The 12,762-nt window shown below is 41.8% G+C and overlaps 1 protein-coding gene across 3 annotated transcripts in view; it reads left to right on the top strand.

Annotated features, from left to right (window-relative positions):
* The window catches only part of HTT (huntingtin), a 318,202-nt gene that overhangs the window by 150,437 nt on the left and 155,003 nt on the right, over positions 1–12,762 (top strand). For all 3 annotated transcript variants that reach the window (XM_073000994.2, XM_073000995.2, XM_073000993.2), the window contains one exon: positions 5,329–5,552. In XM_073000994.2, coding sequence (XP_072857095.2) covers positions 5,329–5,552 — 224 coding nt within the window. The remainder of the gene's footprint in view (positions 1–5,328; positions 5,553–12,762) is intronic.

The following is a 12,762-nucleotide window of genomic DNA, read 5'->3' as shown; positions in this document are numbered from 1 at the left end:
CTTTGACAAGGGATAATCCATTTGGTTCATTACCGCTCTGCAATTCTGAGATATTATTAAGATCTGTACAGATTTTTTAAAGATCTGTAATTATGTGGCATGTGGTAATCATGCTTTTTTTCTCATGCACTTGGCATCACTTCTCTCAACAATCTTTAGCTTTGTTTTTTTTTAATTCAAGTCACCAAGAAAGACAGCATCTCCTGGAGTTTACATAATTAGTTTTACTTCATCTAAAGCATCAACATTAAAGAACAAGAATTATGCTACTTTGTTTTCCACATTCGTAACTTAAGAAGTCATCCACATATCTTAAGAGTTCAAAAGATAACATTGTATAGACATTGTACTTTATGACTGTCTGGAATGTGTAATCTTAAAATATTATGGGTAGATAAGTTAAATGGTCTCAATAGAGCAATTATCCCCAGAAAGGGATGTGAGCTAGAACAATACTCTTGAGAATGTAAAACAAAACAAAAAAGACGTCTGATCTTTTGGCCCTTCATGGGGATCAGTTCTTTTCCTGAAAACCTTTTGTCAGGACTGGAACCTTCCTAAGGAGCATGGATCCTTTGGTCAGGAAATCCCTCAGCCACAAATCTACCATCTTTATGCTGGGGCAAGTCTTCAACCTCCAGCAGTGCATAGCCTTTGCACCTAGAATAAGCCTGACCTTAAAAGAACAATTTACTTTTACCCAGTACTTTGCCAGTACAGACACATGGGCTTTGTAGTTCCTCAGAACTCACAACAGTTCAGTTGATTAGGACTTCTCTGGTAGCTAGTCAATGGCCATTACCACTCCTCAGGTAATTATTTTAATTTTTTATTAAGAAAATATATAGTTTCACAGTATACAATATTGGCTACTATCATAATATTGTTTTCATAGTATACCATGTTCTCAAAATCCTCTAATAACATACCTAATAAAAATAATTCTGGTTCCAAATTTATATAATTTGAGGTAATTTAACCAATGAGCTTTGTATTTTATAGCAGTAATAACTGAGTAGGTTCCTGTGGCATTTGCCCTTGTGGCCCCTGCTTGTTTCCCCAAACACAGAGCTCACAAGGTACCTCAGCATGCCCTCTGAAGTGCTGCCACCAGTCAATCTCTTTTATCGACTTAGTTTACTTCGAAAAGATGAAGGTCCAGCCAGTAGTGATGTTTCAACAAAACAGGTTTATTAATTACAGGTGGTTTCTGGAATAATTCATAAGCACATTCTTCACAATTCATCAATCTTCAATATTAACCTTCTATATTAACTATCACAGGTTACAGGTTATTTGTCTTTTCTCAGTTCTTGTTTCTATCGCTCTAAAGATTCTGCCGTGCCTTGTGCCACCTGAGAACATTTTATACATTTGATCTGTCTCCAATAATTCTTCCAGGCTCTTTTTAATTAGATCTGCTGATTCTCTCCCCTTATCTTCCCTTAGCACACCTAAAAAACTCCTCAGATCCAGGGTTAGAATTAAATCTCCTAGGTTTTCTTCTCTAATTTTCTCCAGCCCCTCTTTTGTTTGGCATACATTATCCACCAGACTCTCATTTCCTTGTTCATTATTCCCTGTCTCCTGTTGACTATAGTTCTTCTTTAACTGCTTCGTGAATAATTTTCCCTCTTCATTGTGGGATCTCACTATTTCTAAACTTGCTTGAAGCTTTTGTTAGCTTTTGTTTCATCCCAAAATTGTCCTTGTTGTTGCATTATGTCGCAGATGTCAAATAATTATATTCAAGTGAAAGTTGTCCAGATGTTTAAAGTAATCAGTCCAGTTCCATCCATACTTGCTTCCATAGGTCCAATTTAATAGATTGATCATTTTTAGGGTTAAGCTTGAATCCAGCCTCAGATGTAGAGTTTTCCTCGCCTCAAGGCTCAAGGTCCCATCAAGTTCAGAACCCAGGATGCAGTTTAGAAGTTCCACTTTGTCTGGATAGGGCTTTCTAGGATTAATTTATCTGTACAATTCAGTTCTGTCCTCAAAAAGAAAGGCAATTCTAAACAGCCATAAAGTGTTCAAGGTCATTGAATCTAGGCTTTTTGTCAGCACCTTAGATAGATGTTTCAAATAGCATAAACAAGTGTAGTTTCCCAGAGTTGTTGCCAATGATGTTTTCAAGAGAATGATTCTTAAGTTTATAATGACAAAGTAATACCAAACTTCCTTCCTTGAAGTACAATTAAATGTCCAATCAATGTCCAATTTATTTTCCTTGTGTCTCCCAGCGTCATCTCCTCTCTTCAGATTCACTGCTGCTCAATCAGTGGTGGGGGATAGAAGACACTATTTCTGCTGTAGAGATTGTCTCGTCCAGGGACCTAAGCTTCGCAAGACAGTGATTTAAACAGCTGATTGGCGGTACACAAAGCGGCTTTCCTATGGCCGATCTTCGCTAGACAACGACAATTCTTCCCCATTGGAACGCATTAAAGAGGTTTCAATGTATTCCAATGGGGAAATGCTTTTTGTTAGACAATGATTTCGCTAAACAGCAATTTCAGTGGAACGGATTATCATCGTCTAGCGAGGCACCACTGTAATCCCTTGGAATATTTGTTAATAATCCAGAGTTAGAGGCCCTTGCCTAAATTGGTTTAATGATTGGTCCCTGGATATATATTTTAAAATGTTCCTCTCAACATGCCATGGATGATAGGAACTGAAATTATAGTTGAGCCTCCTTTCTGAGGTGTCTAGGAGGCATCAGAACTTCGTCATAATTTTCTCATTTATAACCAAATCAAGCTTTTGCCATGATTCTTGTACTGAGGCATTGGAAATAATAATAATAATAATAATAATAATAATAATAATAATAATAATAATAATAATAATAATAATAATAATAATAATAATAATAATAATAATAATAATAATAATAATAATAACAATAACGACAACGACAACGACAATGACAACGACGATGATGATGATGATAATAATAATAATAATAATAATTCATTTCATTTCGTCTCATTTATAAGCCTCCTTTCTCCCCATAAGAGGACTCAAGGTGGCCCACAAAGTTAAAAGAAATAAATTTAAAACACAAAGTTAAAATAAGTAAATTTAAAACCCAGTAAATTTTACATTCTTTTGCTGCTCTGTGATAAGGTTTCTTACATTACTAGCAAAGTGGCCAAATACTATGCTACCGCAATAGCTTGCGTCAGTGTCCTGACCCTTGTTAGAGGAGTTTGTTTAACCTACTTTCTAGGAGAGTTGGAGTGGAATACTGATGGTTATATGTGTCTGCCAAGCCAGAGGTCCCAAACCTTTTTAACCCCGCGGACTGGCTGGGGAAGGCAGGGCAGCCCCTCGCTCTCACGCACATGTGCAAAGGAGCACTCTCATGCAGCCATGGGTGCACTCATGCGCACGTGCGAAGGAGCAGGAGGATGCTTGTGTGGACACTCAGGCACATGTGCAGATGGCGCTGTGCTCATGCGGGTGCACTGGCTCTCGGGCACATGCGCAAAAGAGTGGGGGAGCGGTTACATGGGGGCTGGCGAGTGCACACATGCACAAAGGGGCTGTGCTGGAGGGGAGTGTGTGTCGGGTGGGTGGGAGGTCTCTCTCCATGGCCCGGCCCAGCTCAGGCCACAGACCGGCACTGGGCTGCGGACTGGGCATTGGGGACCTCTGTACTAGAGCTTTCAAAGGTAACAGTTATTTAAGCAGTGATATTACTAGTTCCACACCTCCAGTGAGCATCCACAGCTGAGTGGTGAATTGAAACAAATCCTCCTGAATCCTTCACTCTGTTCACTAAACACTGAATATCTTGCCCTGCACTATGCAATAATTTAATTAAACCATTCTGATTAAGAATATAAGATTACATATGAAATAAGACAAAAGAACAAAAACTAGTTTGACAGAAAGGATTCAATTATAAAAAAGGAGTTAAGGTGTACTCTTACAAAAATACAGTAAATGCCATGTAAGCGTCCATCAAACTGTTTTTGGACTCTTTATTGCAGATAAACTCCTCCTGGCTTGGATCTGGGTTATCTGAAGGACTGTCTCTTCTCATATGAAACTTTGCAGCTCTTAAGATCCTCAGAAGAGACCCTCCTCTCAGTCCCACTGCCATGGCAGGTATACTTGACAGGGACAAGAGAAAGGGCCTTCTCTGTGGCAGATACCAGATTATGGATACTCTCCCTTAAGATATTAGGTTGGCCCCCTTCCTTTTATCCTTCCACCAACAGCTGAAGTCCCACGTTTCCATGCAGGCTTTTAACTTTAATATGTATTTTTAAAATTAAGTCCCTGGATCCTGGTTCTAAGTTTTTCAGCATGATAGTTTTTTAAAGTTAATGCTTTCAATCATTTGAAAATTTTGATGATTTGTTTTTTAATATATTATTTACTCTACTACTACTACTACTACTACTACTACTACTACTACTACTACTACTACTTACTACTGCTACTACTACTACTACTATAGTCAGTGACCAGGAAGAAAAAATACGTTATTTAGATAAAATCACATAATATTAGAGACATTGGTCAAGACATGACACCATTGCATCCTCTGGCTCTTTTACGACATTAAAGTTAAAAAGATATTCTGAGTCACATGATATAGGATGAGATTAGGACAGAGGTCGACAACCCCCGGTCTGTGGCCCGGTGCCAGTCTGTGGCCTGAGCCGGACCGAGCGTGGAGACAGACCTCCCGCCCCCGCATGCACTCACCCCCGCACAGCTGATTCACGCATGCACGTGTGCTTCAATGGGCCAGTGTGAGCACCACTCTGCTGTTTGCGCATGTGCACAAGCACATGCGTGGCCAGACAAGCACTGCATCACAGTTTGTGCATGCGCACGAGTGCACGCTTGTTTGTGCGAGAGAGTGCGTGGGCTTGTTCACGCATGCACATGAGCGCGGGGGTGCCCCACCTTCCCCAGCCGGTCCATGGGGTGAAAACGGTTGGGGACCCCTGCTTTAACTAGATGAAAAATAATTTGGATTACTTGCCTGATACTATAGTATGTCTTTCTAGGTGTACTTAAAGGGTTGTCCCCCTAAACCCTGGTAGTGAAGTCTTAATAAATGGAGGTGAATGTGGTGCACATCATTCTCACCTCACCTTCAGAGCTGCTTTAAGAGTGTAAGTTTTCAGACTGACATGGAAGGAGAAAGGGAGAAATATATGAGAGCTACATTTGTTTGGTTTTTCTTCAGATAGCCTCTGAGGGTGGATTTGTGATGCTGCTATAATTTCCTAAAAAAGAAGCAGATTTTGATAATTTTATTAATTTGACTGCTTTCAGAATTGCTTTTTTGTCTTTCTTTAGTTGTTGAAGACGTTGTTTGGCACAAACCTGGCTTCACAGTATGATAGTATATCTTCAAACCCCAGCAAATCTCAAGGCAAAGCCCAGCGCTTAGGTTCTTCAAATTTGAGGCCTGGGCTTTATCATTATTGCTTCATGGCTCCTTACACACATTTTACACAGGCACTTGCTGATGCTAGTTTAAGGAATATGATGCAAGCTGAACAAGAACATGATACTTCTGGGTAAGAACAATTTTTAATTTTTCCCCACTTTTTTGTTGTTTTTTTGTAAGAAAACTTCTGATAAGGGGGCTTAAGAATTTGTGGAAAGGGGCACACAGATTAAAAAAACCTGTAAATATCATTATATATAGATTTATTAATACTAAATTAACTATTAACCCATTTGCCTTATTAGAATGTGCAGTTATTCAGATGCTTTTGTATTGATTATTCAGAATACTACTTTTTATGCAACTGGTTAGAATATTTGGGAGGACCTGGAACAAAACATTTTATTGTGTTCTCCAGCTCTGTAGTCAGATTTCTTATCTTTTGAAGCTCTTAATAGAAAATGCATTCAGTTGAATGAATGTTATTTTTGCTGATGTACTGGAATGAAATCTGTCTATATGTAAATAATATGCATTGAAAGTAAAATCAGTAATAGCAGTGAAGATGGCTGAAAACCAGCTCCATATCTGTGTAAGTTTGCTTGCATAACCATTCTGAGAGGTTCGGATTCAGCAAGCAGGTTCTTTTCAAATAGCCTGAGATATTAAGGCATTACAGTATATTAGAAGGTACTCTAATCAAAGCTCCAGCTCCAGAATGTGTGCTTTTCCTATCCCCATCCCTATGTCACCCCCCACAAAAGTCCTGTATATGTGTTACCCACCTGTATCATTAAAATGCAATAATTAGCCCTCTTTCCTTTACTGATTTACTGCCACCATCTCAACCTCCTCAGTGTTAGTTATCTTTTTAATAACTAATTACAAACAAATTTGGTAATACAGCACCAAACCCATCCACTTCATGGACATCATGGACAATGGCTAAAATTGAAGAAACGTCCCACTGGTAAAAAAATGTTTGAACTTTAGCTAAATTTCATATACGCCCATAATTTTAAATTGTGCAGTGTGGATATTGTAGTTTTTGGCTTCGTTTTTTCTACATTACCCTTCAAATATTGGTGACAAGGTAGTGATTTGTACCAAGTTGTCAACATTTCTGCCTTTCCACCATGGTAATCAAGGAACCAATGCTAATTTTGCCTGCTGTGGCTACTTTCTGATTCTCTGATTTCCTATGGCGTAGTATACAGTAATTGTTGAAACCTGATAAAACTTTTTATGACAAGGCCGAGATATTACTTACAATACTTCTTTCCCTGATACTTCTGAGTATACAGAAGGGAACAACTGATTTCACGTGGGAAAGAGTGAAACAAACTTTTATGCCCTGCCAAGCTAAGTAGAGGCCCCAGCGAGGACCTTTGGTATATAAGATAGAAGGAGCTTCTTTGGCTGCTTTAGAACTGCCATCAAACAGAGGAGGCAGAGACTGGTTCTCCTTTGTGGCCTCTGTGAATGCACACATATGGGTCTTGTCTGCGTCTCAGAAGATTCTAGAGCTGAAAGCACTTTAGTGATGTGATTCCCCCACAACGCATATGCTCCTCCCACCCTCCATTCCCATCAGTTTTTTTCCTGCCAAACTGTATGGTTCTCCTTTGGAAGACCAAGCTTTCTCTTTAGCCTTTTTAACGCTAATTATCCAAACAGCCCTGTTCAGGGCTACTATTTTCTCTATCTTCTTTACTCTTACTTAATCAGTTTGAGCTATCGCTTCTCTCTTACTGCGTTTTGTCGCCTTTTCCCGCCTTTTTGATTCCTCCCCCTTTCCTCTCTTATGGCCTACCAGTTTCCTTTCAAGTGGTGCACTTCTTGCTCCAATAAGATCTCTCTCTCTGACACTCACAATCAGTGTCTTTTTTGTCTGGGTGAATCTCACCACACTCATTCTTGTGCTGCCTGCAAAAACCTTACTCAACCGGCACGCAAACAGTGCTTACAGAGGCTTAGATCTCATCTTTGGCAAACCGCAGTTAATCCTTCTTCCCCCTCCAGGGAGCCGGTAAGATTCCCTGTTTCCCCTGGCAAGAGACTCCTTGCAGCTCAAACTGCCCCTGATACCGCGGTCTCTGTCCCACCTAAGGATAAAGCACAAAAAACGAAGATTTCTAAGCCAAAATCGTCTACTAAACCCTCCACTAAATCAATTGATACTCCTTCAAAGAAAAAACCTACAACTAAAACTCCGAAAACGGATACCCCACCCCACCTTGAGCCCTCTCAGCCATATCTCCCCTCTCTCATTTTGGAGGAATCCTCGAGGGACGCTCATGACTCTGCCTCTGATCAGGAGGAGATTCAACAAATAATAGTCTCTGCCATGACATCAAGCTTAATACTGAGTATTGGCCATTTCCCGGCTGCACACCCGTCCAGCCCGGCCTCGGCCCATTCCAACCCTACATTAGGGTGGGCAGTTGAAATCTCGGTTTCTGACCCCCAAACTCCCCTTCCTTCTCCCAGAAAACGAACGGAGAAAAGGAAGCATGTCTCCCCAAAGAGACCTACAGTTTTTTGACCCTTCTATCTGGCAATCACATTTCAAACTGTATCATACCGAGCAACAAAAGCAAGCTCATCTTATTTCTGAGCCATCTCAACCCCCTTCTCCACAAAATTGAGGTCGAACCAAGAAGCATGCATCGGCCACTTCAGCATCATCCAAGCCCAAACTAACATAGTCATGGAGCAGGTATGACCACTCACTACATACTCCTACGTATGTCATGGAATGAACGGACACTCAGGAGCAGCAACCTTACGATACTCGACAACATGAACCGTCGCCAACATCACCTTATTCACCATCTTCCTCTGAAGATGAACAATCTATTTCTTCTCATCACTCATCTTCTGATCTCCCCACTCCTCCTGATGAGACCAAGGATAACCAACCTCCTTCTCCTTCAGAAGACTTTTCCTCATATTCTCAATTTATATCGAGAACGGCTAAAGCGCTTCGTCTTAACATTGAGGAACCTTCATCACCCGAAACAGATCCTGTTTTCGACGACATCATTCAGGAAAGGTCTTCACCAGTCAGCCTTTCTTTCAGGAAATCTGTCTTACAACTCATTAAAGACACATGGGATAAGCGTCCTTCAATGATGCAGATTTCACGCAGAACTGAAAACCTCTATAAATCTCATGGTGATGACAGTGAATTCCTAAATAAGCATCCTTTACCAAATTCTGTAATAGTGAAATCTAGTCAGTCTAGGGGCCACAATAAATCTAAAGTCACCCCTATGAATAAAGAAGGAAGGAAGATAGATATAATGTAGATATAAGAAAGGTAGAAGGATTTATTCCCTACAGTCTTTCTTATTGAGGAACATCAATTACCAAGCCACTATGGGAGCGTATCAACGCTATATCTGGAACAAGGTACAGTGGTGTCCTTGACGACAATAATCCATTCCGTTTAAATTGCTGTATAGCGAAATCATCGTCATGCGAAGAAAAAACATTGGAATGCATTGAAAAACGGTTAATGCGTTCCAATGGGGGAAATACCTGATCGTCCTGCGAAGATCCTCCATAGGGCGGCCATTTTGCGATCTCTGTCTTATGAAAATCAGTCTGGAAAACAGCGGGGAGCCATTTTATGAACTGCCAATCAGCTATTTTAAATCATCGTCTTGCGAACAATCGGTTTGCAAAGCACGGACCTAATCGTCATTAAACAAAAATCCCCCATAGGAAAGTCATCGTCAAACGATTTTGTCGTCATGCGGGGTAAGCGTCTAGCGGGGCACCACTGTACTTCCCCTTCTTGAATCAGCACCCAAAGTGATAAAGAGTGACCTTATTAATGCCCATTCCGAAGCCATTACCCTGGCTAAATACCAAAGAATTGCTGCATGTCATGCAGCAGAAGCTGCTACTAAAACATTGGTCTCCTCCATCTCAGTACGACGTCATGCCTGGCTCAGAGCATCCACAATCTCAGACAACACCAAATCACGGGTTGAAGATCTACCCTTCGGTGGGACTGGCCTATTCAACAAAACTGACAAAACCATGGAGAATTTTCATAAGATGTGCTAAACGGCGAAATCTTACTCCAATCAGCAATTTTCGACCTTCCTTCTCAGTACCATCCCAATCAACCATACTCCTGGTCCTATTCTCAATATCAATACCAGCGATATTATCCATACAAGCAGTTTCGACCTCAACAGTCAGAACGGTCTCTCCCGACCCCACAGCCATTTTTTCCTTCCTTTTGCCTCTGCAATGCAACTTATCAGAGGTAATCCCTTCCCAAGAATCAAAGGAAGGGTAAGCAATTCTGAATATTTTTTTCAATGTCTCCATATCCTTAGAGACCTACAACCCCCCTTTCAGACCAGATTGGCACCATACTTACCTTACTGGCAAAACATTACTAGCGACCAATGGGTCTTTGCCATCATTGCCCATGGCTACAAAATTGAATTCTGTACCTTACCCCCATGGGACTCATCCAACCCACGCCCTTTGCTCCCATCCTTCAGGGCGAAATCGCCACTTTGATTTCCAAGCAGGCTATTAATCCTGTACCACAATTCGATTGGCATAATGGATTCTATTCCAAATATTTTACTGTTTCCAAAAAAGATGGAGGACTCTGTCCTATTCTGGACTTGAGACACTTAAATAGTTTTATTCTGCCCCGTAAATTCTGAATGCTTACCTTAGATACCGTTATCCCTTTGCTTTCACAGAATGACTGGTTCGTCATAATCGACCTACAGGATGCCTGTTTTCACGTCTCAATACACCCTTCATACCAAAAATACCTCCGTTTTTATGTCGACAGTTTTTCCTACCAATTCTGTTCTCTCCCATTTGGACTCTCTATGGCTCCAAGAACTTTTACAAAATGCATGGTGCTGGTCGGAGCCTTTCTACGGCTCCAGGGTATAAACATCCACTCTTACATCAACGACTGGCTGATAGTCACGGCATCATACCATGAGGTTGTAGCCGCAAGAGACACCACCCTACATACACTGAAGAAACTAGGACTCAAAATCAATCTGGAAAAGTCCCATCTCCAACCAAAACAAACACCCACCTTCATTGGGGCAGGTATAGATTCAATACAAGCAAAAGCTTTCCTCCCTCACGAAAGATTTGCAAAAATAAACAAGTCAGCTGCCTCATTCCCACCTCTTCAATGTCTGCACATCACGGACAGTGACTTCTCGGTCTCATGGCCTCCACGACATTGCTGATATTTCATGCCAGACTCAAGATAAGACCACTTCAATCCTGGTTTGTAGCCCTATTCGATCCCATGATACCAAGATGCTAACAGTCACAGATGACCTAGCTACCCAACTTACATGGTTGACCTACCTTCCAAACTTGTGCATCAGTTGACCCTTCAGCCCACGATACAGGTCACTACCAATGCCAGCCCTTCTGAGTGGGGGGCCCATTGCCTGCATCACAAAATTCACGGCCTGTGGTGAAAGAAAGAACAGACTCTTCAAATAAACCACCTGGAGTTACTTGCAATCATCAGAGCTTTCAATGCCTTTCTCCCACTTATCAAGGGACAGGTTGTCCAATTAGCAACGGACAATACAACAGCACTTCTCTATGTCAACAAGCAGGGAGGCACTCACTCCCTTTCCCTTCTATATCTTGTTGTCAATCTATGGGAGTGGTGCTGTCAAAACTAAATATTCCGATAGCAGTTCATATTACGACAGACAACAACTATCTCGTGGACCACCTCAGCCGTCTACCATTGGGAACACACGAATGATCCCTGAATGATACCGTATTCCGTCAACTGTGCTGTCGGTGGGGCTCTCCATCAATCGATTTTTTTTGCAATAAGACTCAATTGCAAATGCATGATATTCTGCTCCAGAGCTGGGTTGGACAACCACTCGATCGGGGATGCATTCATGGTGGACTGGTCCAAGGATTTCCTTTACCTGTTTCCACCAATACCACTCGTCCAGCGTACAATCGTTCGGATTTGACAGTTCAAGGCTCATGCAATCCTCATAGCCCCGAGTTGGCCCCAACAGCCCTGGTTCACTCACCTGACATCGATGTCCACAGACCGGGTCCATCTTCTTCTAATCCTGGATCTTCTGACTCTCAATCAAGGTATGATCCACCATCCAAACCTGACCTCTATCAATCTTGCAGCATGGAAGATATCCCAGAGGTGATGGAAGTCTTGCAACAGGCACATAAACCTTTAACTCTCTCCTTATATAAAAATAAATGGAAATCTTTTACCAAGTACACCAACAATAAGAACTTACCTGCTGTACCTGTTTCACTTAATACCTTACTTACTTTCTCCTCCATCTCTTCAAACTTGGCCTGTCATTATCCACTCTGAAGGTATACATTTCTGCCATTGTTGCCTACCAACCTGACGACTCCCCTTCTGCAAAACTATTTTCACACCCTGCTGTCAAGAAATTCCTCAAAAGACTCAACAACATTCGCCCACCACATCAGCGTATTATACCAATGGTTTCTCCAGACAGTGCTTAACGCCTTAATGCGTCCACCATTTGAACCCATGTCACCTTCAAGCCTGCAGTTACTTACCTGTAAAACAGCATTCCTACAGCTATCACATCAGCAAAAAGGGCTAGTGAACTTGCCGCCCTTCGAAGCGACCCACCCTTTACCCAATTTCACCCTGACATGGTGACATTGTACTTTGATGTGCCCTTTCTGCCCAAAGTGGTTTCTGATTTTCATATCAACCAACCCATTATATTGCCATATTGTCTCCACTAGAGCATATGCTCCATACTTTGGATGTCAGGAGGGCCCTGTCCTTTTACTTAGACAGGATTAAGTCCTACAGGAGGTCCAATAGACTCTTCATTTGCTTCCATGGCCCCCACAAGGGAGCCCATGCATCGTCTCAGTCCATCTCTAGGTGGGTAGTTTACACCATTTCTCTAGCCTATAAACTTTCAGGAAAGTCACCTCCTGAACACCTTAAGGCTCATTCAACCAGAGCCCTGTCGACTTCGGTTGCCTTCCAATGTGGGACCGAGATCCCAGACATCTGCCGGGCTGCTGCACGGTCCACACCGTCGACCTCCGTCAAGCAGTACCAGCTAGATGTCAGAGCAAGATAAGATGCTTTATTCGGCAGAGCTGTGTTGGCATCCTTCCTCCCGTGATGTCCCACCTGCTGGTAAGTGAAGCCTGCTAGTCACCCATATGTGTGTATTCACAGAGGCCACAAAGAAGAAAAAGAGGTTACCTACCTGTAACCATAGTTCTTTGAGTAGTCCTCTGTGAATTCACACTACCCACCCATCCTCCCCTCTCTC

This window comes from Pogona vitticeps, chromosome 5 (genome assembly GCF_051106095.1).
Source record: "Pogona vitticeps strain Pit_001003342236 chromosome 5, PviZW2.1, whole genome shotgun sequence".
In the NCBI taxonomy this organism is placed as follows: Eukaryota; Metazoa; Chordata; class Lepidosauria; order Squamata; family Agamidae; genus Pogona; species Pogona vitticeps.
This window is presented reverse-complemented; position numbering and strand designations above follow the sequence as displayed.